The sequence below is a fragment of the Bufo gargarizans genome, chromosome 4 (genome assembly GCF_014858855.1).
Source record: "Bufo gargarizans isolate SCDJY-AF-19 chromosome 4, ASM1485885v1, whole genome shotgun sequence".
Lineage (NCBI taxonomy): Eukaryota > Metazoa > Chordata > Amphibia > Anura > Bufonidae > Bufo > Bufo gargarizans.
Genome location: NC_058083.1, coordinates 215,530,049 through 215,557,210, shown reverse-complemented (window position 1 = coordinate 215,557,210; position 27,162 = coordinate 215,530,049). Strand labels below are relative to the sequence as shown.

Below are 27,162 nucleotides of genomic sequence, written 5' to 3'. Positions count from 1 at the left end.
GTGGCGTAAATGATGACTGAAATCTAACTGGTTCTCTTGTATTTATTGATGATGTGACTGTTGACAAAAGCAGCAGGATGAATTCTGAAGTGTTTCGGGCAATATTATCTGCTCATATTCAGCCAAATGCTTCAGAACTCATTGGACAGCGCTTCACAGTGCAGATGGACAATGACCCAAAGCATACTGCAAAAGCAACCAAAGAGTTTAAGGGAAAGAAGTGGAATGTTATGCAATGGCCAAGTCCATCCCCTGACCTGAATCCGATTGAGCATGAATTTCACTTGCTAAAGACAAAACTGAAGGGAAAATGCCCCAAGAACAAGCAGGAACTGAAGACAGTTCCAGTAGACCTGGCAGAGCATCACCAGGGATGAAACCCAGCGTCTGGTGATGTCTATGCGTTCCAGACTTCAGGCTGTAAGGATTTGCAACCAAGTATTAGAAAGTGAAAGTTTGATTTATGATTATTCTTCTGTCCCATTTGCAAACTGTTGTAATTCCTAAACCGTTCACCCGATTTGGATGTAAATACCCTCAAATTACAGCTGACAGTCTGCAGTTAAAGCACATCTTGTTCGTTTCATTTCAAATCCATTGTGGTGGTGTATAGAGCAAAAAAATGTTAGAATTGTGTCGATGTCCCCAATATTTATGGGCCTGACTGTATATTGCATGTTTTACCTCAAAACTATATATCAGTCTATCCAGCTCCCCCTGTTGGCAAATTACATAGCATTTTTATGGCGACAGGTTCCCAGTTTTTTGGGCATTGTTCGGGGGCTTGTCAGAGATTTCGAATCATCTTGGAGAAGCTTTTTAGGTTATCGATTAACAAGCCTACCTATTATCAGATGTGTATGAACAAAAGGGCTGCTACCCATTGGAGAAAGAAGGATTCAGCATTTCCCATCCTCTCGGACCACATTGTGTGTTCAGAGTGAAGGTCGTTGCTGGATGACAGATCGCTTCTTTTACTATAGTATTTTATAATACATTTTTCATACACGTTGAACTACTAAAAAACAAATTTTCTGGCAAATAAATACATTAAAATTCACATAAAAACTATACAAGTGGAAACAAAAGATCCAAAAACAGTCACAATCCATATAGTCTTTATTTGTTTTTCCAAATAAATATTTGCACTCAAACACATCAGATTTTAGTCCCTTGAAGGTTGGTATCGGCACAGAGCACCCTAGATCCACGATCACAGATGGGTCATCAGAGACACCGAACCAACATTTCAGATGTTTGTAAATGAGATGTGAGAGAGAATACAAAATCGTATGTTTAAGAGACGGCTGTGTTAAAATAAGTCCAGAGGCAGCAGTACAAAAGAACTATGCAAACCTGCGGATGATCTTTACCCTGATGGTACTAATGCTCACGTGGAAGAGTCAGTCTTAATAATCCTTGGCAGCTCAATGGCGTATTTGCATTTTGTGGCACAGAGGCCCTGGAGTAAATAAAATTGTCCCCTGCGCTCAAAGCAGCTCTTCGCATTCCGGTTGCTCATAGTGGTGACTAGCCAACAAAAACATATGAGATTTGAGTAGGACGTACGGTTACTCTCCATATCACTCATCATCTGAAGATTCCTCCTCGGCTTCCTCCAGCCACTGTATAAACTTCTGAAGCTGCATTAACAAATATAAAAGTGAATATAATCTGCAAGAACCTTAATTTCAGTACCACCACAGCCAAGCCTATATGATGTTTGCACTACCCCCTCCTCCTTGTATCCATCTCCAATCCCTTTAAAGGGGCTTTCCAGAACTTATTATTTTTGGCAGGGGTTTGCCCATCAGCTGTTTTCACAAACGCTGGCACCAGAACCAGGCACTGGATCTACACAGCTCTGTTACTGCAATGCTGCTCCAATTCAAGTGATGGAGGATAAGACCCTGTCCATCTGATATTCATGATCTATCCTAACTAGTCCTGGAGAATCCCTTTAAGGCAGCCATACACATTGGATAGCGGTTGAACAAACCCAACTCCCCCATATTTCTGGAAGGTTGCCCAGCTTGGTTGAGCTTTTGCTGGTTTTTCATCTGGAAGGCAATTATCTCCCATGAGAACAAAGGACGGCTTATGCTGAAACCCAACATGCTCGATCTTTCCCCGACATTTGCCGCTAAAGGCGAGTTGGTACACTACCATACACATTAGATAGTCGGCTGGTCTCGGCAAAACTGGTGGGTTTTTCTAGCTTCAATCTTTAGACTGTACATTTATCCTATTTGTACACGCAAGTTCTCAACCACATTGTACAGTGTCAAAAAGATAAGGCAATATACAAATTACAATATAATTGACAAGTGCTTTACGGAAACCATAAACTTACTGCTTGTTTCTTACGTAGCTGCCGTCCCTTTTCAGTTATTTCTGCTTGTGAAAACCATCGGAGAATCATCTCCTCTGCTAGCACATCCTGCTGGTAAAATCCCATTAGAACCTGTGGAGAAAGAGGAACATTAAGAGCAACGTTACCTTTTTAATATCACTTTTTACATGTCAATTTTCACCATCATTTTAAGGGGAAATCCAGGATGAGATTGGACATGTTTCAGTAACATGTCACCAGACATGACTAGTGTGGGCCTGTGAGTATGGATATCTGCCAATTCCTGACCGCAGTCCTCTATGGGCATCCAAAACTGTTCTTCAGTGTGTGTTTTGCGGATCCACAAAACACGGACAGCGGCAATGTGCGTTCCGCATTTTGCGGACCACACATTGCCGGCACTAAGAGAATATGCCTATTCTTGTCCGCTATTGCGGACAAGAATAGGACATGTTCTATTTTTTTCAGGATCTGAATTGCAGACCCAGAAGTCCGGGTCGGCAATTCTGGATCGGGGCCGCACATCGTGCGGCCTCATAGAAATATATGGGTCCGCAATTCCGTTCCGCAAAATGCGGAATGGAATTGCGGATGTGTGAATGGAGCCTTACTGTTCATTGTTTATACAGAAAAACAATTTTTGTCACTATTACTTCTGTGCATGCCACCACAAAATATAGTAACTGAAGAGCCAGCCTTCCAAGTGAAGAAAGGAACAAAGATTTATTGTAAAAACAAGTGCAAAAAATGCAGTCCGCAAAAAATATGGATGACGTCGTGTGCATTCCGTATTTTGCGGAACTGAACAGCTGGCCCCTAATAGAACAGTACTATCCTTATCCGTAATACGGACAATAAGACCTCATGCACACAAACGTATTTTCTTTCTGTGTCGGTTCCATTTTTTTTTGCGGATCATATGCGGAACCATTCAGTTCAATGGGTCCACAAAAAAACCCGCAAGTTACTCCGTGTGCATTCCGTTTCCATAGTCCGCATTTCCGTTCCGCAAAAAAATAGAACATGTCCCATTATTGTGCGCTTTACAGACAAGCATAGTACTGTTCTATGAAGGGCCAGCTGTTCCGTTCCTCATCCGCATTTTTTGCGGACCGCAAAATACATATGGTCGTGTGCATGAGCCCTAATAGGACATGTTCTATTTTTTTGCGGAATGGAAAAGGAATGCACAAGGAGTAACGTTTTTCATATTTTAATAGTACAGGTGTTTTTGCACATTGGTGATGCCCATGATGTTATTTTGTTTTTGTTTATTTATTTTGATTTGGGGGGAAAGGGGGCGATTTTATTTTATTTTTTGTTAGGTCCCCAAATGAACCACAACTTGTAATCATCAGATGGACCATTATTCTGTACAGAAACAATATTCCAGTTAAGTGCTGCCACCTGCTGCCCTGAACTGGGATATACTAATAAGTCTGGAAGCCTAGTACAGGCTCAGGCTCATTATTAGAGCAGGGCGCTTTCCCCGGTCCAGAGTTTTAGCCTCCTCAAACACTGTGGTCAAATGCTCATCTTAGGATATTAATGTCCGTGGTACCAGGCACCCGGCTGCTATGGCGCTCGCTCCACTCCTAAACGGGCGTAATCTTTAAAGACCCGATATGCGCTGTACATGTACGGCAGATGTTGTGAAGGGGTTAAAGGTATATTCCATCAATAAATATGCCATCAATGTCAGGGGATTCACACCCATCTCCAGAATGGGACACATGAAGTGAATAGTGACCACCACCAAATGTTGCAAAACAATGGATTGAAACTCTGCAATCGACATCACTCGCAACATATTTACGCCACAAAACTAACATATCTGATTTGACAAATGTCCCCTTTATGTTTTAGTAAATGTGATTATTCAGCAACGCACATGTGAGTCTATTTATTGACTTGGCTACTTTGTTACCTTTGCAGTTGCTGCCCAAAGAGGTTCATGATCCAAAAAGAATTCTTCCATAGCACTAAGACAGCATAAGTGGTCAGATGCACGCTTTATGTAGTTCTTGAAAACCGGGGTCCATCTTTTTAGGAGCTGGATAAACAGAAAATGTATCTAGATGAACAGTATGAAGATCTTCATGCACTCACTGGAATGTACAGTATGTTATATCCTTTTAATTTTTAAGGTCTTGCAAATGTTACATATACAAGGGGCGGAAAGTTTCGGTGCATTTTTAAGCACTGGCTAGCATTTTTGCTACTCAGTGATGTGGGGTTAAAGGGAGTCTGTCACCTACCTGATCGGTTTCAAACAGATCACATTGTTCAGTGGGGCACAAAGACATGAGACAGATGTTACCCGTGTTTAGTTCTTCAGATGCTTCAAAATCGCCCAAAAAGTTGTTTTTATCATATGCTAATGAGCCGTCGCAAAACTCTGAAAGTTCCCCCGCCTCACTCGCGCCTAACTCCGCCCCCAGTAAGCTCAGGCCAGCCCTGTGGCTCTGTGACATCATATTTCCCCATAGGCTGTTCGCGCATCACTGCCGGGCCCTGGCATGCTCACTGTTCTGCCCACTGTGGTCAAAGGCACAGAGATATGCAGTGCGCATGTGCCAATTTCACGCCAGTAACTGGTGCATGCACACTCCATATCCCTGTCCCACTGCCCACAGTGGGCAGAACACTGCGCATGGCCGGGCCCGGCAGTGATGCGCGAACAGCCTATGGGGAAATATGATGTCACAGAGCCACAGGGCTGGCCTGAGCTTACTGAGGGGCGGATTTAGGCGCGAGTGAGGCAGGGGAAATTGGGCACTTTCAGAAAATTCTCCGCCCCTGGGCACTTGCGACCGCTCATTAGCATATGATAAAAACGACTTTTTGGGCGAATTGAAGCATCTGAAGAACTAAACTCGGGTAACATCTGTGTCATGTCTTTGTGCCCCACTGAACAATGTCACCTGTTTAAAACCGGTCAGGTAGGTGACAGACTCCCTTTAAAGTATATAGAAATGCATGGCTTCAAAGATTCACAATTTCAGAATCTGAGAAAGCTAAGTGACAACTGTACTAGAGCCATGGTGGTTGTCACCCAAGAAAGCCAGATATTTTTAGATTATTTCCTAGTTTTTAGACATAATTTGCAACCTTTAAAGAAAAGCAACACTCACAGGTAGTACCACATTACAGTAAGGATTCACATCCAGCACTCCATTCAGTTGCTGCAATGGGAATTCCAGGACCACTTTGCACAAAATTTGCATCACTTCCACGAGTGAGATGTTATAGGCATATCTGTAAGAAAGAGGAACATTTCAGATCTACAAATTCCATTCCCTCTCATTTGATGAAACCACAATTATTCCAATGACCCAATAAACAGAACGATTTCATAAAGGGGTTGTCCCATTAAGTTAGGGTACTTTCACACTTGCGGCAGAGGATTCCGGCAGGCAGTTCCGTTGCTGGAACTGCCTGCTGGATCCGTCAAAACGCATGCAAACTGATGGAATTTGTCAGACGGATCAGGATCCTGATCCGTCCAACAAATGCATTGTAATGCCGGATCCGTCTCTCTGGAAAAAGGGATCCGGCATTTTTTTTTCTCCACATTTTTTGCGGTCCGAGCATGCGTAGACCGCAAAAACGGATGCGTTTTGCCCGAACACTCGGGGCCAGATCCAGCATTAATGCATTTCAACGGGAAAATCTGGCAATCCTGCAAGTGTTCTGGAATTTTGGACGGAGATAAAACCGCAGCATGCTGCGGTATTATCTGCGTCCTAAGAAGTCAAAACGGATTGCTCTCCATTCAGAATGCATTAGGATAAGGGTACTTTCACACTACCGTTTTTCTTTTTATGGCACCGAGTTCCGTCAAAAGGGCTCAATGCCGGAAAATAACTGATCAGTTTTATCCCCATGCATTCTGAATGGGGAGCAATCTGATCAGGATGCATCAGGATGTTTTCAGTTCAGTCTTTTTGACTGATCAGGCAAAAGATAAAACCGCAGCATGCTATGGTTTTATCTCCGGCCAAAAAAAACTGAAGATTTGCCTGAATGCCAGCATTTTTTTCCAAAGGAATGTATTAGTGCCGGATCTGGCATTCAAAATACCGGAAAGCCGGATACGTCCTTCCGGTCTGTGAAAAAAAAAGGTGAAAAAAATAAATTCCGGATCCGTTTGGCCGGATGACACTGGAAAGACGGATCCGGCATTTCAATGCCGTTTTCTGACTAATCAGGCATTTTTAAGATTGATCAGGATCCTGATCAGTCTTACAAATGCCATCAGTTAGCATACGTTTTGCCGGATCCGGGAGGCAGTCCTGGCGACAGAACTGCTTGCCGGATCACTCTTCCGCAAGTGTGAAAGTAGCCTTAAACTGATCAGTTATTTTCCGGTATCGAGCCCCTAGGACGGAACTCAATGCCGGAAAATAAAAATGTTAGTGTGAAAGTACCCTTATCCCCTATCCACAGGATAAGTGTCTGGCAGGAGTCCGACTACTGGGGGCCCCCACGATCACGCAAACGGAGGCCCGTGCTACTCAGTTCTATAGAGTTGAACAGAGCAGTGAATACACACCCATGTCTGCTGTTACATTCAAACGGGGAGCAAGGGAACCTGTTCTTTTGATTGGCGGGGGCCCTAGAAGTTGGACCCCCGCTCATCAGACACTTAATCCCAATCCTGTAGATAGGCGATAACTTGACTTAACAGAACAAACCCTTCAGTCAAGTGAATATTCATATTCCAACTTACTTGAGAGAGTTGATTTCTAACACAAGATTATCACAGGAAATATTCTCTTCCACACCTCTCTGCAACGTTCCCAAAACTTCATTCTGAAAAACTATACAGTGAAACAGCGTCATTCTCAGAACCCATTAAAAGGGCTTGTCCCCTTTAACCACAATCCTTTAGACTGAGGATCAATATTTCAAGGACTTCCACATACATAATTTGGTTTAGACTACACGGTAAATTATATTTAGAGAAAATGTACCTTTAATGTCATCCAGAAGCGGGGAAGCTGGGCGGCTGTCTGTCTGCTCTGAGCATACACTTTTCCCACTCTCACTGTCACTGTCCTCTTCATTAGTAATCTTGAGGCCTGAAGTAAGACAACAATTGTAAGTTATCACTGAAAATATGTTTCAGAACATATACACTGGTTGACAATCAACAGATAACAAACTTTTTAGGTGTGAAGGTGGCCAATGGATTTTCGGCTATGGTTCCCATCAAGTTCACCAGGATACACTAGTAATATTATGCCTACTTACAGCATCAGATCAATATTTATTGTCCAAGACCTTTCTAGTCTTCAGAGATAAGCTTGACTGTCCTTATATGCAAATTACATAAACTTTTGGTGCAGAATGTTCATGGGGAAATGATAACCGCCAATCATACAAATCAACAGTTTTCCTAAGACTACGGCCTCTATAAAAAGATACCACAGACACTAGTGCAATGAATAGGATTGCATAGATCATGCCCATTTTTTGCAAGACAGAAGAACATTGCTAAGGCTCAAAGTGGGCCACTTTAGAGCTATTTTTCCAATAGAAATGTATGATTTCGGATTTTCCGTAATTAAAGTATATTAGAAAAATGGTCAGTATCACTGCCCCTACACATTACACAAATAAAAAATAAAAATAAAAAAAAAGAATGACAGTTACACTTTAACTTGAAATTAACGAATTCTGCATCAAAATATGGAAACTTTCATTTTACATCTACAAGCCCTGTACAATATGTGAGCACGCTGCAAAAGGTCACCAACTACAAGGGTATATACACATTCCAGATTTGACAAGGGTCTCGGCATGGATTCTGCTCCTAAGGGTATGCTCACACATTACAGATTTGACAAGGATTTCGGCATGGATTCTGCACCAATGGGTATGCTCACACATTACAGATTTGACAAAGATTTCGGCATGGATTCTGCTCCTAAGGGTATGCTCACACATTACAGATTTGACAAGGATTTCGGCGTGGATTCTGCTCCTAAGGGTATGCTCACACATTACAGATTTGACAAGGATTTCGGCGTGGATTCTGCTCCTAAGGGTATGCTCACACATTACAGATTTGACAAGGATTTCAGCATGGATTCTGCTCCTAAGGGTATGCTCACACATTACAGATTTGACAAGGATTTCAGCATGGATTCTGCTCCTAAGGGTATGCTCACACATTACAGATTTGACAAGGATTTCGGCGTGGATTCTGCTCCTAAGGGCATGCTCACACATTACAGATTTGACAAGGGTCTCGGCTTGGATTCTGCACCTTACGGTATTGCTCACACATTACAGATTTGACAAGGATTTCGGCACAGATCCCAAAAATCTTTGCCAGATTTGCTAAAATTCCACATTCAATGCAAGCGAATACCTTTGTACCCTACTCGCTTGCACTTGCAAACAAAATATTCACACAGATTTATGTCTACCCCACTGGGGAAAAACATCTGTGAGAAGGAAGAACATGTTCATTCCTTTTGTAGATACCAAAAGTCATCAATTAGTGTCTCATGGATCAGTCCCCTCCCATTGAACTGGGCTTAATCGAATGTAGATTTTCTAGCACATAAAATCATAGCATCAGCCTCAGCCCCTTACCACGGATCCTCTTGCAAATACAAGTCATAGGCAAATCCGACACGTGTTAACATGGCCCAAAAGATGCTCATTTCAGCTTCTCATACGGCATACTAAATACCCTTACTAAAACCATTAGGGCTGTGGAGTGTGTAAAAAGGCTTATTTCTCCGAATTAGAAGCACCTATCAAGATGGGACAAAGTGTACTGCAACCAGCGGACAAGCTGTGTACATCTACACAGACAGAAGGTTTAATTTGCCCGTATCTGGTGACAGATTTCCTTTAAAGGGCATAAACTGCTACCTGTATGACTTTCAGGGCTCTGGAGTCAGTAGAAATCCTCTAAACTACTCACCCCAAAGGCTTTTCTGCAACTCCTCCTCCTCCTCCTCTTCATCTGGCGTTGCCGAAGACTTCCACACATAACCTTCACCCTCCGATCCAACCTCTGCTTTGTTGTATACTGTTCACAAAAAACTGTTGTAAAATTATGTATTCCAAAAGATGTCACACTACTAGCTAAAGATGTGGTATGTGTGGAAATATACTGAAGGGTGGACCGCTGCACACTTCAATAACAGCTATGATCATAACTAGATTATCCTCTTACGTATGTAAGCAAGATAGATACACTGCAGACAGTATTACAATAACTAAGGGAATTTCACTAACCAGGTTCATGCTTAGGAAACATGCCGCCATCGTAATTTGGTAAATCCAATACAGCAGATTAGCGTTCAACGGCATTAGGCTCATTATATTTAAAGTTGAAATGTTATGTTCATTACCTTTGATCTTTGATTGTTCCTCCTTTTTGCCAGTCGCTGCATCGTCACTAAATTCATCATCATCCTCCTCATCCTCATCTGGATGATGCAGAGAAATAACAGTGTTCTCTGGCAGATCTACATTAGGGCCAACTATGACCTAAAGGTTTACAATGTCAAGCTAATTATGGGGAAATTTAATTAGCAATTAGTTCTGAGAGATTAGTCGTTAGGTACTTCCATTACCTTTGAGGTCAGGACACAGTGTTCATTAATCCTCACTCTTTTCTTCACAATAACATTATTACAAACTACAGATTTTCTGATCGTAACATCATCTTCAATGCGAACGTCATCCCAAATATACACGTTTTCCAAAACTACTCCATCACCTTAGAAAAGAGAACAGAACAAATGTGAGACAGCTCTAATGTACGTCAGCATGCAATAGTACCAGCTGTGGAGACCAAGGTGTGTGGCAAGTTTTATCTTAGTGATTCTTTCCCTTTAATTCTTTTTAATGTAGTTGGTTAATGGTACCAGGTTGCATTCCTAAAATCTGAAGCAATTGTACATGAGTAATGCACACTGAAGACCTTTAGGAGAGGCCAGAAAGCAGCTAGGCATGTTACAAAGAGGCTAGCTCTAATGAGGGCATCAGGGTAAGATGTGTCTTGCTAATACCGCCTATCTTTGTATCATTATGAGAGTTTGCCAGATTCAAGGTTCGGAACTGGTCGACAGGGAACTCACTCATTTGTTCATGGCATAGGTGACGGTTACTTACTGTGTAATGAGAGAGAGAGAGAGAGAGAGAGAGAGAGAGAGAAAGAGGGAAAGAGGGAAAGAGGGAAAGAGAGAAAGAGGGAAAGAGGGAAAGAGGGAAAGAGGGAAAGAGGGAAAGAGGGAAAGAGGGAAAGAGGGAAAGAGGGAAAGAGGGAAAGAGAGAAAGAGAGAAAGAGGGAAAGAGGGAAAGAGAGAAAGAGAGAAAGAGAGAAAGAAAGAAAGAAAGAAAGAAAGAAAGAAAGAAAGAAAGAAAGAAAGAAAGAAAGAAAGAAAGAAAGAAAGAAAGAAAGAAAGAAAGAAAGAGAGAGAGATACACACACACATCCATAGAAAGTGACTTGGCTTGAAAAAGGTTCTGAGAGAGAACCGAAACATTGCTATATGACGTGTGTAAATAAATAGCAAATTTTTCCATCTTTCAAGGAATGCTGCGGAATTTTGTGTATATATATATATATATATATATATATATATATATATATATATATATATATACATACACACACACACACAGTACAGACCAAAAGTTTGGACACACCTTCTCATTCAAAGAGTTTTCTTTATTTTCATGACTATGAAAATTGTAGATTCACACTGAAGGCATCAAAACTATGAATTAACACATGTGGAATTATATACATAACAAAAAAGTGTGAAACAACTGAAAATATGTCATATTCTAGGTTCTTCAAAGTAGCCACCTTTTGCTTTGATTACTGCTTTGCACACTCTTGGCATTCTCTTGATGAGCTTCAAGAGGTAGTCACCTGAAATGGTCTTCCAACAGTCTTGAAGGAGTTCCCAGAGATGCTTAGCACTTGTTGGCCCTTTTGCCTTCACTCTGCGGTCCAGCTCACCCCAAACCATCTCGAGTTCAGGTCCGGTGACTGTGGAGGCCAGGTCATCTGGCGCAGCACCCCATCACTCTCCTTCATGGTCAAATAGCCCTTACACAGCCTGGAGGTGTGTTTGGGGTCATTATTTTTCAACAGGACAAATGATGGTCCAACTAAACACAAACCGGATGGAATAGCATGCCGCTGCAAAATGCTGTGGTAGCCATGCTGGTTCAGAATGCCTTCAATTTTGAATAAATCCCCAACAGTGTCACCAGCAAAGCACCCCCACACCATCACAGCTCCTCCTCCATGCTTCACGGTCTGAACCAGGCATGTAGAGTCCATCCGTTCACCTTTTCTGCGTCGCACAAAGACACAGTGGTTGGAACCAAAGATCTCAAATTTGGACTCATCAGACCAAAGCACAGATTTCCACTGGTCTAATGTCCATTCCTTGTGTTCTTTAGCCCAAACAAGTCTCTTCTGCTTGTTTCCTGTCCTTAGCAGTGGTTTCCTAGCAGATATTCTACCATGAAGGCCTGATTCACACAGTCTCCTCTTAACAGTTGTTCTAGAGATGTGTCTGCTGCTAGAACTCTGTGTGGCATTGACCTGGTCTCTAATCTGAGCTGCTGTTAACCTGCTATTTCTGAGGCTGGTGACTCGGATGAACTTATCCTCCGCAGCAGAGGTGACTCTTGGTCTTCCTTTCCTGGGGCAGTCCTCAGGTGAGCCAGTTTCTTTGTAGTGCTTGATGGTTTTTGTGACTGCCCTTGGGGACACTTTCAAAGTTTTCCCAATTTTTCAGACTGACTGACCTTCATTTCTTAAAGTAATGATGGCCACTCGTTTTTCTTTACTTAGCTGCTTTTTTCTTGCCATAATACAAATTCTAACAGTCTATTCAGTAGGACTATCAGCTGGGTATCCACCTGACTTCTCCACAACGCAACTGATGGTCCCAACCCTATTTATAAGGCAAGAAATCCACTTAAACCTGACAGGGCACACCTGTGAAGTGAAAACCATTTGTGGTGTCTACCTCTTGAAGCTCATCATGAAAATGCCAAGAGTGTGCAAAGCAGTAATCAAAGCAAAAGGTGGCTACTTTGAAGAACCTAGAATATGACATTTTCAAAAATTTCACATATCCAACGTAGCTCACCAATTCTACAGTTTTTCCCAATACTAGTGTTGCTGATGCTGCATTTTGACCCAATTGTCGTGTTGCTCCCAATTAGTACATTCTCTCTCAGGACACTGCCATGGCCACGGCTGACCTCTGACCCCCGGTAAATATTGTGACGGGAGTGTGTATAACTCTGCTCCTCCTGGTCAGTGAAGTTCGTCTCAGGGGTTATAGGATACAGCCAACGGCACAGGATGTCAGAAGTTACAGCCTCATACATTGACAGGTTGGATACACGAGCGCCATATTCTTCCTGAGTCACATAGAGGTGTATCTGATTTCCTAAGATCTGCATAAAAGGAAAAATGTCTTACAACAAGCTACAGCGTCAGGTACAAAATAACACAAGAGTATAGAGACTGACTATGTGTTCAAACACCAGCGAGTCACTTTAAGCCATTGCTTTTGTCAAGTTTTTAATTTAAAGTTTTTTTTAGTTCTGGGACCATCAATATGGCAGCTAATACAGCATCAATATGGCAGCTAAAAACATCAATGAGGTTTCTCAATCTTCTAAATGGCAATTCTGTCTAAAAGTTGAGAGAGCTGGGATCAGGAAGAAATTTAACAGGAAGAAATTTAAAAGAATATCTGACACTCACGGCTCGCCCTCATTCTTTACTCTGAAATGTACTTACCTCTTCATTAACAAGGAGGCCACGAACAAAGTCATCTCTGGTTTGGTAGTCAAAGTTGTCCGTGAACAGCTCTGCAACCTAAAATGCAGTAAATGGAGAGAACATGTAATTTTAATTGAATGGCCAAGTAAATAATTTAAAAGAAAAACTTATCAAGGAGATCAACATGCACCTCTGGTCTGGTAGTACACGGGATTATATAATATACAACTGTCTTGTCAGCAATACACAATATACTCACACTAGCCACAATCTCATGACCCTAATCTACAGGAGGTGACTAGCAGGGGAATCAAATTGCCATGGTGCCTCTTCTCATCCAACTGTATTGTATTTTATGATAAGTTGTAGCCTTCTCGCCTTAAACAGTCTATGATTTGTTGGTGATCTTCAGTAGCTGTCGGCTGAATGCTTGTACGTACATCTCTCCTAACACCCCCATACATGTACTCGCTCAGTTCGGCCGAGCATTTTTGTGTTTTCAATAGACCACTGCCAGACACTACTTGCCGCGACTTGTTTTCCAGAACAAAAGGGGTAAAGCTCCAAAAATTCAGCTCAACAATACACTAGTATAGGGCTTTTAGCGAGTTGTGGGAATATGAATACAACTTGTTTTATTCAAAATTTAAAAATTGCTGCCATGTGGCTAAGGGGAAGACTGAATCTACTGGTCTCATTGTTTTGTGTCCAGTGTATGAGGGGGAGCATCAATCTCTGCCTTTTAGGTCGCTATTTGCAGGCTGCTGACTAAGTGCATAAATGTCAGCTTGTCTGTTGGGGGGAGTGCATACCTGGTGAATACACAGACTCAAGTTTGAGGCTACTGAATTTACTGCTCCTATTTACCAAGCCACACAACCTTTTGTGTTGTATACTGTGCCCCTTTAGGGCAGTATTTTAAGCTGACAAATCCACTTTAAGCCCTTGAAGACATCCGCCTTACATGTTGTCTTCTTTAAAGATTGCACCCACTCTGGGAGTGCTGAGGCGACCGGGGGATCTATTCATTTCCTGTGGCAGCCTTGGTTTATATATATGATATATACACTTGAGAAAGGCTTTATGTTGAAGCCAAAACGTTGAGTCACCAATGGGTGAATAAACCACTATTTTCCACATTATCCTGGAGTGCTGCTCTATTTTTTAGACTGGATTTTTGGGTAAGTTTGGCCTTTTTAGCTTGCACCCGTAGTATTGTTTATAGGTTGGTGCTGCCTTACTTTTTCTAATTAAATATAAATATACATAATAGCATATACGAGGAACAGCATAAATATGGTTGATTCACTGTTTTTCGTAGCTTCACTTCCTCCAAAAAATTGAATAAAAAGTGATCAATAAATCATACACACTCCAAAATGGTATCAATGAAAAGTACATTGTCCCACAGACGTAAAAATAAAAAAATTACTGGGGTCAAAATATGGCAATGAAAAATAATAATATAAAACCTGACACAGTTTTACCACATAGGAAACGGCAGAAAAACAAAAGTGACCAGTGACACTTATTCCACCGCTCTGCCTCCCACAAGACGACAAAGTGGACCAGGAGGGCTTGACCTGCCTGTTCCCCCCAGCCATAGGGCCACCTGTTCCTTCCCTTCAACCCGGTCCCTGTCACTTGTGCCAGGGACTGAAGAGGTGGCTCTTCTGGTCCATGTCACAAGGGTGAAGAACACAGATGAAGGCAGGTGAGTAGTCCGGAGTGGCTAAGTATCCCCCCCCTGGTCACCTCGTTAAAATGGAGGACCTTCTTTCTTAAAGTGGGCCATTCCCCGGTGAGGGCCCCACATTACCTCAGCCCCCGAGTTAGGTCTGGGCTTCTATCCATGCCTGGGGGCCTGGTTTCCCCCATTATACTAGGGGGAACCTTAAGGGCGCATCCCTAACTTTCTGCGGCATCACCTTATCCGGCCTGCGGGGTGAGCCCCTGCGGCCGGTATACATCCAGGGAGCTCGAGAGCGCCGCTCCGGACACTCCGCTTCCTGGCCGGGCGCCGAAAATTTAGGCTCCAGCTTCTCTTCGGGCGTACTAGTACTTGGTCCGCGGCAGGGGGACGCAAGCGGACACATCCGACCGCCGATTGGAAGGTAAACTCCCAAGTCCCTCTGTTATACTGGGTGGCCATGCGCAGACTTTATGTCCCGGCTTTGCGGCCTACTAGGCCACAACTTCATTCCGATTATGGAGGGGGCGGGTTTGTCCTTTAGGCGGGAATTCTCCCCGACTAGTGGTCCCTCCTCCCCCAGGTGCCAGCTGAGCTCCGCCTTCGGTCCTCTAAGCTGGGTTAACCCTTCATGGTAAGCCGCATTTTTGCAGCAGGCACTGGATATTCCAGTGTCCCTTTCTGCAGACCAAATGCCTTAAGTTTTTTTTTTTTATTTAACCTCTTCCTGCCTCTTATTCATTTTGCGGGGGCATTACCTTAGGCGGCATTGCACCACTACAGGATAGGTGGACTGACTGCACTAGCACTGGTTCGCGTCCCTCCTTTCGGACTTGATGGAATTACCGTTCCATTGAGTACAGTACTGGCAGTATACATTAGCCTCTCTCATAGGGGACGTTTTGGCAATATCACTGGTGGCAGTGTTTACCGCAAGCATTCCCCCCTTACATCAGTGGAGGAATTTCTCTTCCCACCAGGTACAGGACTGATCATATGCATTACCCTCTTCCTAAGTTCCTGCTGGGTGCATTACTCCCTGCCATAGGCGAGGTTCTTGTGCTAACTCAGGATACGGTACTTCCTGTATATTTTTCTCCCCTAATAGGAAGAGTAATTACACTTCCACTGAGTTCAGTGCTTACCGTAGGAGGGGTGATTACACTACCGTTGGATACGGTTCTGATTATCTCGCTACCCCCCTTCCTTGACTGGAGGAGTGCGCTACACTACTACTGAATACTATTCAACAGTCGTGGCATTACCCCCTTCTACAACTAACAGGAATTCGCTAAGCATCTTGCATGCTTTATTTCAACTAAGCCACGACACTAGATGCCTTGCCTTCGTTCGGGTCATCACTGTTGGTGCCTTATACTTTTCATCTAGTGACATATGGATACTGCCACTGGATACTGTGGCTACTCCCATATTGTATGCTCCCTTTTCTTCCGATGCTGGTTGGGGGGCGCAGATGTGTCGTCCTTGTGCCACCACTCTTCCTTATCTAGGTGAGGGTGTTTTGCTGGCAATCTGCAATGGCAACTACAGAGTGTTCTTCTAAGCAGAGATAGCTTTCACACTAGGGCCGGAGATCATAGTCACGGCAGTGGGACAGCCCCCTCGGGTAAGGGTTCTACCCTGGCACTGCTTCGGCGGTCACTCCGGTTCAGCCCCTTTTATTCACGAAGTACCTCAGGATGGCTCTACCTAACAGACAGCAAGCTGGGTATCCTTAGGCCTCTCCCTCGATTTTTCGCTGGTGGAGCATGCTGTAGCTCTTACTGTACAAGGGGTATTTGCACCCCCACTACATACTAGGGTTCCTACTGCACAGTTCCTTCGTCAGATGACGGTTTCTACTGACTCTGGAATCAGTATCCTCTACGGTGCGGCCTCCTCCTCCTCAGCCAGAGTATGGCGTTAGCATTACCCTTGTGGCTCCCCTTGTCCGGGCTCCTCCTCAGGCGGTGTATTGCATAACCAAGAGATTCTGTAGAGTGCCAGTCTCTTATGGCAATGGGCTTTAGCCCTGGCCTCTTAATGGTCTATACTACTGTTAATTGACCGTTGCGCTGAGAACTAAAGTTCTGGTGTCGTCAACTCGGGCTTGCATTGACGTACATGCCATAGCCATCAGCACCTTACTTTGGGTGCGCTCTTCTGGGTAGCTGAGTCCCTGCGGCACTCATCTACCACTACAGTGATACCTTTCCTCAGATATGATTACTGTCTGTGTCTCCTCAAGCCGTTGGTGGTCTTTCCTTTCACTGCTCATTCCGGGGGGTGGACTGCGGGTGGGGGTGGGGGTTTCGTTTCTGGAACGGGACACCCTTTTTCTTTCCTTTGCTTCCTCTCGCTGGATATGGCTGGCCATCTTCCCCTTCGATCTACTTGACCAGTAGCTCTGGGTTGTACGGCTCGGGAATCCGGAATTCTATTTTTTTTTCCACGAGGAGTATTCTCGTTTCTTGGTCATCTGCCCGTCCAGGCAGTGTCCCACATGGTCAACATTTATCACTTATGGGGCTTTCGTTTTTTGCTTCTACCTTTATCCGAGGTATTGGTTCTTGGCCTGCAGTTGGGCACGCCTGGCTCAGGAATTTTTTTCTCAGTAGCTTCTCTCGCTAGAAGTCTCACCACAAGCCCGAAGGCTCTAGGGACATTAGTCTACCAAGTTACCGCTTTCTCAGGGGTGTCCATTTAACCAGAGGAGGACCATGCGGACCTAGATTTTGGTTCTGCTTCCACAGTTGTGGCCAGCAGCCAGCTTCGTCCCAGCCACCTCTGGGACGACTTTTTCTCTGGGGCTTCCCTCTGGGATCTCCTCTTCTTTTTTATTTCTAGGAAGGAGGTGTTCCGGGTGGCGGAATCTTCCACCCGGCGGCTTTCCAAGTTGATTGCGCCTTCTTGTACGTACATTTTTCCAAGTCTACATCCAGGGTTAGGGCCAGGTACCTGGTTTCATCCAGACGACCGACGGGTCGTTTGGTGGCGTTTCATTAAGGAACATGTTCCCTCTCCCTGTGAGTCTTCTTCCCCTCTTTTTATTCTGGGAAGGTGGCAGTCCTGGGGCGGGCTTTTCCACCCAACGAATTTGGGAGTACCTTTCTTGCAAGTACGTTTTTCTTATCAGGTACTCGCATAAGACAGTGCTCCGCCCATTACCTTCTTTTTGCTGACGTTGTTTTCCCTTCTTTTTCCTTCTCCCTCGCACTCGAGAGAGTGAGCTCTCCATCAGAATGTATTCGAGCTCAGAGGTTTGCTTATCCATGACTGGCTCTTCCGCCGTGCAGATTTTTACCTGGTCATTCCTGGAGGTCCTTGGAAGTGCTCGATTGTCTCCAAGGGGTGTTCTAGGTGGATCCGTTGGCGGCTGCTTAGACATTCCGCTCCCGGGGCAAGACACCGCCCAGCGGAGTTCGGAACATCTGACCAGCGGTCAGCTCTTCGTGCCATACATGTTTCAGCCTGCATCGGCTTCGCGGTTGTATACGGCAGCACCTTGGCTTCCTGGCGCCCGCTCACCAAGTTTTTTTGCTAGGTGCTTTCTAGGCATCGCCAGTGCGTCTCCGGGCTTCCGGGTCTCGCAGGCAGCAGTGCATTTAGCATCCTCGTGACTGCTATGGATCTTTTTCCCTCCCCGTGGACTGCTTTAGGACGTCCCACGGTTTTGTGTCCCCCAATGATACAAGCGAGAAAACTAGATTTTGTAAAACTCGCCTGTAAAATCTCTTTCTCGCGGGGTTCATTGGGGGACACAGCACCCACCCAGTATGTATTATTGTTACATCTCCTTTACTTGACACATGTTTTCTACTGCTCCTACTGCTTGTGCACAAATTGACAGGCTCTCTCCAGGCTGGAGGGGGTATAGCCTGCAGGGGAGGAGCTAAGTCTTTTTTCAGCCTAGTGTCGCCTCCTAGTGGCAGCAGCAAGCTATACCCACGGTCCTGTGTCCCCCAATGAACCCCACGAAAAAGAGATTTTACAGGTGAGTTTCACAAAATCTCGTTTTTTAATACAGTGCCACCATTTACATTTTCCAGCTTCCAACTACCTACATTTGCGTTCCATATCCGGAACGCAAAATATATCCATATATTTATTTCAATGGATCCGCAAAAAATAACTAAGGTACTCCGTATGCCTTTAGTTTGCGTATTTCCCTTCGAAGATATAGAACATGTCCTATTATTGTCCTCATAACGGACAAGGATAATACTGTTATATCAGGGGCCAGCTGTTCGGAATGCACACGGACATCATCCGCATTTTTTGCAGATCCGATTTTTGCAGGTCGCAAAATACTGAAAAAGCCATACGGTCGTGTGCAAGAGGCCTGAATGGTTCTATTGGAAAACACAACTTTTCACGCAAAAAAAATAAGCCCTTATGGCCTTGGAAATGCCAGGAGTAAAAAAAAAAAATAAAAAAAAAATATATATGAAAATCACCACCAAAATCACTTACAAAAAAGCTCAGCAATGGCTGCGATACTTGACAAATAGTCACTTACCTGGGGAGAGCAGATGCTAATGTGACAGTCCAGCAAATCATGACGCAGCTCCATCTCATGTGCCTTACTCTGGAAGATGCTCTACAAATAGAAATGAGTCATGAAGGATTTACTGCTCTATGAAACCCCTAAAAGCAATTAGGTGGAAGATTAATTCATATAAAATGCTCATATTTTACATATTAAGATATGAATATATGGCTGTCAGATGGGCTGTTTTATAAGCTGCTAAAGAGGCCTACCTAGACCCACTAGGTTAAAGGAAGAGTTTTGTGACCACTATATAGTTTCTAACTGATATGGATGAATGGTTGATCACTAACCGTTGGAAAGTGGTAGCGCTTCAAGTCCTGGCTTTTTTGGTACAACAACACTCTTTTGGTCTTGCTATCCATAGCAATGATAACATCATCCTCTTGACACCTTGTATGGTGCACTGGTGAGGACTCCTTAAGGATCATGGTCATAACTGAAATATTCTTCTCTAGCTTCCGCCGAGTCCTGAAAGAAAATATGAAGGCAGATTAGTAAATGTCTTAGCAAATCAAATCTAGGAGTCCTATGGAAATTTCAGCTTCAGACCTGTGCTCCTCCAAAGCAGCTTCAATGTTTATATTAGAAACCACATCCCCTGTGACCAACACAAAGTCTGAGCGCACCAAGGTTTTGGCATCCACATCTCGGAGGACATCTCCAAGTGAGCGGTAAAGTTCAGACGTCACCACGCGCACTACATTGGAGCTGGTAGCCCGACACCACTTGGAATTCCTGCCGAGGAATAAGGTACATTATTTTAGAAGGCAGCTTAATACATACTGCGAGTCATACCTATATTTAATGGAAACATCACACATTATTACTCATCGGACAATAGATTTGGCATATTCTGAATAACTACAACTAAATCATATGACACTTCTATTCTGACCACAGACCTAAGATACCTGTGGTACAATTGACGGCTACCTTCCCCATGGACAAATTCAGCTATGTGATTGTAGGAAAAGCAGACAAATCTGAGGAGATTTATCAAACTGGTGTAAAGTAGAACCGTCTTACTTGCCCACAGCAACCAGATTCCACCTTTCATTTTCCAAAAAGCGCGTAAAAAAAATGAAAGGTGGAATCTGATTGGTTGCTGTGGGCAAGTAAGACAGTTCTACTTTACACCAGTTTGATAAATATCCCCCATTGTTTTCAGTTCCCTGCTGCAGTAGATATAGTCTAAAAGACCACATGTTTTTGTATTACGTCCCGATATGTAAAACCATAGAATTCATAGAGGTTGTATTTAGTATTAACTTGCACCCTCTAAAATCAATGTATCAATTCTGCTGAATCTTCCAGAGGCAGAACCTTATAACCCTTCCAAGCTTGATGGGCAGACAAAACTGCTTTTCTAAAATCAATGTCCCCCTTGGCATTGTGGTAACACACGCCTGAATTGGCAAACTTCCAAAACTTCTACTTTTATAGAGGTGGTCACAATTGCTGATGATCAGTTAATCAATGGCACTGACCGGAGGTCGCAATAACGTCTGTAAAAGCGTCACAGACTCCTGTAAGGCAATGTTACTCTCTGAAATACACTTGAATACAGACACTATATGAGCACGGCCGGCATACACGTGTGTGTGTGTGTGTGTGTGTGTATGAGCCCTAATACTGATGACCTATCCTCAAGACACCTGGGACTACTTCAAGCGCCGCTGCCTTCTCAAACAGCGAATCAGCGGGGGACCCGGGTGTTGGACCCCGCCGATCGGATACCGATTACCTATCCTGAGGATAGGTCATCAGTTATAAAATTCTGGAAAACACCTTTAACTCCCTAGATGCCGCAGTCACACACAGATTCTGCATTTTGGCTTACTTTTTGCTAAATAATGACGTGGTGAAATCTGTCATGTGAGCTTGTTCAACGGAGATGGAATTTATATAATTTTAAGACCTTCTAAAGACCAGATGTTTTTTTATTATGTCCTTATACGTAAAACCATAGAAGTGAAAGAGGGTGTACTTAGCTTTTCTCATGCGTGCCCCACTAAAATCAAAGGATCGCTGCTGCTGAATCCTCCAGAGGCAGAACTACTCTATGCAGCAGCTCTTTTCTCTGGGTAAGGTCTATTGCACACGACCGTATGGCTTTTTCAGTGTTTTGCGGCCCATTTTTCACGGATCCGTTGTTCCATTTTTTGTTATCGTTTCTGTTCCGTTTTTCCGTTCTGTTCCGTTTATCCATATGGCATATACAGTAATTACATAGAAAAAATTGGGCTTGGCATAACATTTTCAATAGATGGTTCCGCAAAAACGGAACGGATACGGAAGACATACGGATGCATTGACTTGAATAGAGCAAGGGAACGCGATTTGTGGGAAATAATAGGACATGTTCTATCTTTCAACGAAATGGAAAAACCAAAATACGGAAACGGAACGCATACGGAGTACATTCTGTTAGTTTTTTCGCGGAACCCATTGAAATGAATGGTTCCTTATACGGACTGTAAAAAACTGACGGAAGTAAACGGAAGAAAAAGCCCGGTCGTGTGCAGGAGGCCTAATAGAGATGGACCTCCCTTCTTTAGAACAAAATTCCCCAATGGGCCTATGGACATGGCCTATAGGTCACCCCTTTAAAGGGAACCTGTCACCGGGATTTTGTGTATAGAGCTGAGGACATTGGTTGCTAGATGGTCGCTAGCACATCCGCAATACCCAGTCCCCATAGCTCTGTGTGCTTTTATTGTGTAAAAAAAAAATGATTTGATACATATGCAAATTTACATAAGAGTCATGTCTTACTTTGATGACCAGAGAAGAGTCATATTTTCAAGCTCTGACTCATCTCCGGTTAATTTGCATATGTATCAAATCTGTTTTTTTACACAATAAAAGCACACAGAGCTATGGGGACTGGGTATTGTGGATGTGCTAGCAGCCATCTAGCAGCCCATGTCCTCAGCTCTATACACAAAATCCTGGTGACAGGTTCCCTTTAAGCTTGCTGGTCACACAACGTGCATTAGTTTACCCGGATAGATCAGAACAAAACTGACAGCATAGAAGTTGAGCCATGGATCACCAAAAATGCCTCATATCACACAAGGTCACCATGTGGGTAAATTGCATTATAGTCATTCTGTGTAATCATTGAATGGATGGATATTGCTTTTTTTTTTTTTACTGACATCTTAAGTTCTTGATTACCTCAGATGCTCTTTTATCTCGTTTGCCATCCAGCAGCAGAAGACAAATGTTTCTTTAACCCCAGTGGCGGTGAGAAATTCCAAGGTGTAATCAATCAGAGCCACATTCGCCAACGGAAGAAGTGCCTGTAAAAATAAATAAATAAATAAATAAAGACCAAACACATGGATAGGTAACAACTCCTAGACTGGTGGGGGTCCAACATCTGGCACGAGAATGGAGGTTCCATGGAGCGGCGCCTGACCATGGGCACTGCCATTTCTTTCATAGTCTGTAGGACTGACGGAGATAGCCGAGTACACTGCTCGACTATCTTTGTCTTGAATGGAGTGGACATAGGTGTCCCAGTGGTCAGACCCTGTCCAGTTTAATACCCTCTTAATCACCTCCAATAACTTTTCAGATTTCCATTGTTCAGACATGATGGTTTATCATTTTGTTACACCATTAAAAATGCCCTAATAGAGCTGATCCCCCACAGTCACAGAGGGCCACGACCTTCAAGGGTTTCTACCACCACATTTTGACCTAATTAGCTGTCAGACACAAGCGATCTGCTAGTGTCTGCTGTGCCCAACCATGCTATTGTAATCCCTTTCTCTGCAGCGGTTACCCTAAAAACGAACTTTTATTGCTATGCAAATGAGCCTCTAGGTGCTATGGGGGCGTCTTTTCAGCACCTAGAGGCTCTGTCTACTCACCATGTCTGCCGCCCAGCTCGTCCCTCCAGCCCGCCCATCTCTAGATTGACAGCCTCCATCGCGGCCGAATTCTCGCGTCTGCGCCGTGTGCGTCTTTATACGGCGCAGGCGCAGTGACTGTCAGACAGCTGTCTCCACTGCTTGAGGCCGGGCGTCGTCTGTTCCTGGGAGCACTCTGACGTCATCGGCGCAGGCGCAGGCGCAGTGGAGATGCCAGCACAGTGAGCAGTCCGACAGTCACTGCGCCTGCGCCGAATACAGACGGCGCAGGCACGAGAATTCGGCCACGATGGAGGCTGTCAATCTAGAGATGGGCGGGCTGGAGGGACGAGCTGGGCGGCAGACATGGTGAGTAGACGGAGCCTCTAGGTGTTGAAGAGACGCCCCCCCATAGCACCTAGAGGCTCATTTGCATAGCAATAAAAGTTTGTTTTTAGGGTAACCGCTGCAGAGAAAGGAATTACAATAGCATGGTTGGGCACAGCAGACACTAGCAGATCGCTAGTGTCTGACAGCTAAGTAGGTCAAAATGTGGTGGTAGAAACCCTTTCAAGATTTCCTCATACAAAGAGGTTCATCATGTGACAGATTGAGATCATAGGCCAAAATTCACATCTCCGGTGAATGTTTCAGGCAGAGAACAGCCTGCTGGCGTTTACTGGATTTGGCGCTGCTGGATTCTACAGATCCCCACCAGACCCCTATTGACAATAATGGGATCTAGCAGTGGTCCAGTCGATTTGTGGCATAAATGCCACGTTTTGGCCGCATCAGCTCGTCGCAAATGCGGCCTTAGAGAAGTCAGCCACTCACCAAAGAACACAGGCCCACATTTCCTAATGTTAGTGTACCAAGACACTGTCGTACTCTGCTCCAAAATCTAGCTCTTGGGAAAACCTCTGGCTTCACGGTAGATGGTTGTGGCCTAATAGGTAAGCCATCCAATGGTATAGAGTCAGAGAACAGTGCCTATCCCTGAACTGCATTTCTCCATCCTGAGCCCCAGTGATAAATCTGGTGAAGGCCTAGACCAGAGGTGGGTAAACGTTTTGACTTGTGGGCCACAATGGGTTCATATATTGAACCCGGGGGCCGGACCAAGAGTAGATGGATGGGACATTTGTGTGAATTAATATAAATTTAATTTCTTAACATTAAAAGGTTTAGTTTAATTCAAGGTAGAAAAGCATAAAAAGTTATTGTACAAAACTTTTATGCAATGTATTTCTTTCATAACATAGTATGCATAACTCACCTTCAATTTTAGTGGGAACAGTGTGGTTGGTCTACATTTTTTTTACTAAGGCAGCAAAGTCTGGGGTTAACTTTGTCGTTTCAATTCGCAGAATAGATACTGTGCCAGTATATAGAGCCCCCCATAATGTGCCAGTATATATGGCAGCCATAGTCCTTCCCCTCTTCTCCATAGTGGCCCCCATATTGTGCCAGTATATAGGGTCCCCATAGTGCTTCCCCTCTTCTCCATAGTGGCCCCCATATTGTGCCAGTATATAGGGTCCCCATAGTGCTTCCCCTCTTTTCCATAGTGCCCCCCATATTGTGCCAGTATATAGGGTCCCCATAGTGCTTCCCCTCTTCTCCATAGTGCCCCCAATATTGTGCCAGTATATAGGGTCCCCATAGTGCTTCCCCTCTTCTCCATAGTGCCCCCAATATTGTGCCAGTATATAGGGTCTCCATAGTGCTTCCCCTCTTCTCCATAGTGCCCCCCATATTGTGCCAGTATATAGGGTCCCCATAGTGCTTCCCCTCTTCTCCATAGTGGCCCCCATATTGTGCCAGTATATAGGGTCCCCATAGTGCTTCCCCTCTTTTCCATAGTGCCCCCCATATTGTGCCAGTATATAGGGTCCCCATAGTGCTTCCCCTCTTCTCCATAGTGCCCCCAATATTGTGCCAGTATATAGGGTCCCCATAGTGCTTCCCCTCTTCTCCATAGTGCCCCCAATATTGTGCCAGTATATAGGGTCTCCATAGTGCTTCCCCTCTTCTCCATAGTGCCCCCCATATTGTGCCAGTATATAGGGTCCCCATAGTGCTTCCCCTCTTCTCCATAGTGGCCCCCATAGTGCCCCCCCCCCCCCCTCTTCTGGCCTGTGTCCTGCTCTGTATGGCTCAGGCGGCGCGATGACGTCATCGTGCTGCCTGCACCGGCTCTGATAGGCTACAGGCCTAGTGCTTGTAGCCTATCAGAGGAACGGGCAAGGGAGACGCCTCTCCCCTGCACCATTCATCTGTATAGCTGTCCTGAGGAGGGCGATACAGATGACTATGGAGATGAGAGCTTACACCATCTATTGCCCTATTCTATGAGAACCTAGTGCAACCTACATCGGGATGTTCACCTGAAAAGTGAAGCGTTCAAAGCAAAAGACAAGAGCGGCCAAACCTCCACGGTTTTATTTAGTCCATTGACTATGTGTCATCCAAAGGCTGAGCAAAAACCGTGGTAACAGCAGTTAGATTTAGGCTACAATCACATGAAAGTTAAAAAAGGCAGTTAAAAACAGCTTTCTAGAAGTTAAAAACAGTTCAATTGTATGGAGGTGTCGGTCCGTGAAAAAAACATATCCTATTTTTCCACGGCCTTTAGTCACAGGACATAAAAAAACTGCCATGTTATTAACTCCATAGACTACCACTGTTCTTAAAACGGACGTGTGATTAAAAAAAAAAACATCCGTTACGCGTCCGTGTTTCAACATCGTGTGAATGTAGATCATAATGGCTGCCCAATCCCTCAGAGGACCTCTCAGCTCTGGTCACCATGCCACCAATGATGTTTTTTCAGAGTTCAGCCAATAGATAACTTTACCACAAATCCACTTTATTCCTCCCCTGGCGCCATAAGCAAATGTTACACTTGAGGTTATGGAGACAGCGGTGCTCAGAGTCAAGCCCGTATTTCGCCTCTTCACTCTTGGTGGTGTACGTCAGAGATCTCCAGAGCCTCATGTCTGACGTCAGAGACGTCCATCAACATTGCAGAGGCAGAATGGGGCCTGGAGGGCACGACCACTGTCTCCTATGGCACCAGTGGGGGAAATAAAGTTACCCATCGGGCGAACTGCAGAAAAATGAGTGGTGACATGATGACCAGAGCTAAGAGGTACTCCGGGAGATTGGGGGGCATTATGGTGGTTCCCTTTAAGGTCTATTACCAGCAGGCACTTACAACCCCATTCACTTCCATAGGAAAAGCCGTCATGAAATCCAAGTTACAAATAGTGTTGAGCGAACTTAGTTCGAAATAAGTTCGGCGTCTAAAGTTCGTGTTCGGGTTATCGAAGAATCGCATCATTGATTCCGCTACCACGGACCATAGGGGAATCCATAACGCGATTCTTCAATAACCCATACTTTAGACGCCGAACTTAAAACGCAAGTTCGCTCAACACTAGTTACAACTAATAAGAAAACCGCACAGCCGCTCCAGTCTCGCCGCTCAGTGGGCGCCGCCATGTTCAATACATTCACAAGAAGCAGCACTTTAGGACATGCCATTGCCTTATAGTCAGGATTCCATTTCCATGGGGTCCAGCCATGGAAAGATGATGCCCCCTGTGATGAGACAGCTCTGACGACACACAGGCCATATGATGCAATAACCACACATGTCATCTGTCAGCCTCCCCTCCCCCCACGAAACATGGCGCTCACCCGCGGGCGGTCCTTGGTGACGGGGTAAAACCTCCTGTTGAAGCTGTCGGCGATGAGCACGGCCTGGAGCGGGGGCAGCTCATCGTCTCCCCCGGCACCGCGTTTCCCTACGCGCGAAGCCATGTTACTCACGCATGCACTCTTAGCCTCCTCGGCCACCGTACTCGGCGGCGCCTACGGTGGCCTAGAAGAGACAAAAGCTATCGACTTGTCCAT

At 44.5% G+C, this 27,162-nt stretch overlaps 1 protein-coding gene across 1 annotated transcript; it reads right to left on the bottom strand.

Moving 5' to 3' along the window:
• Positions 1–1,101: 1,101 nt before the first annotated feature.
• On the bottom strand, positions 1,102–27,109 carry EIF2B5 (eukaryotic translation initiation factor 2B subunit epsilon). Its single transcript, XM_044289693.1, has 16 exons — positions 26,947–27,109; positions 22,565–22,689; positions 19,934–20,119; positions 19,675–19,852; positions 19,352–19,432; positions 13,161–13,238; positions 12,499–12,811; positions 9,955–10,100; positions 9,730–9,868; positions 9,297–9,404; positions 7,330–7,437; positions 7,086–7,176; positions 5,488–5,611; positions 4,281–4,406; positions 2,354–2,464; positions 1,102–1,643 (listed from the first exon to the last, which is right to left on the bottom strand). The coding sequence occupies exons 1-16, from the start codon at positions 27,067–27,069 to the stop codon at positions 1,584–1,586; spliced, it is 2,097 nt and encodes a 698-aa protein (XP_044145628.1). The 5' UTR covers positions 27,070–27,109; the 3' UTR covers positions 1,102–1,583.
• Between the last annotated feature and the right edge of the window lie 53 nt (positions 27,110–27,162).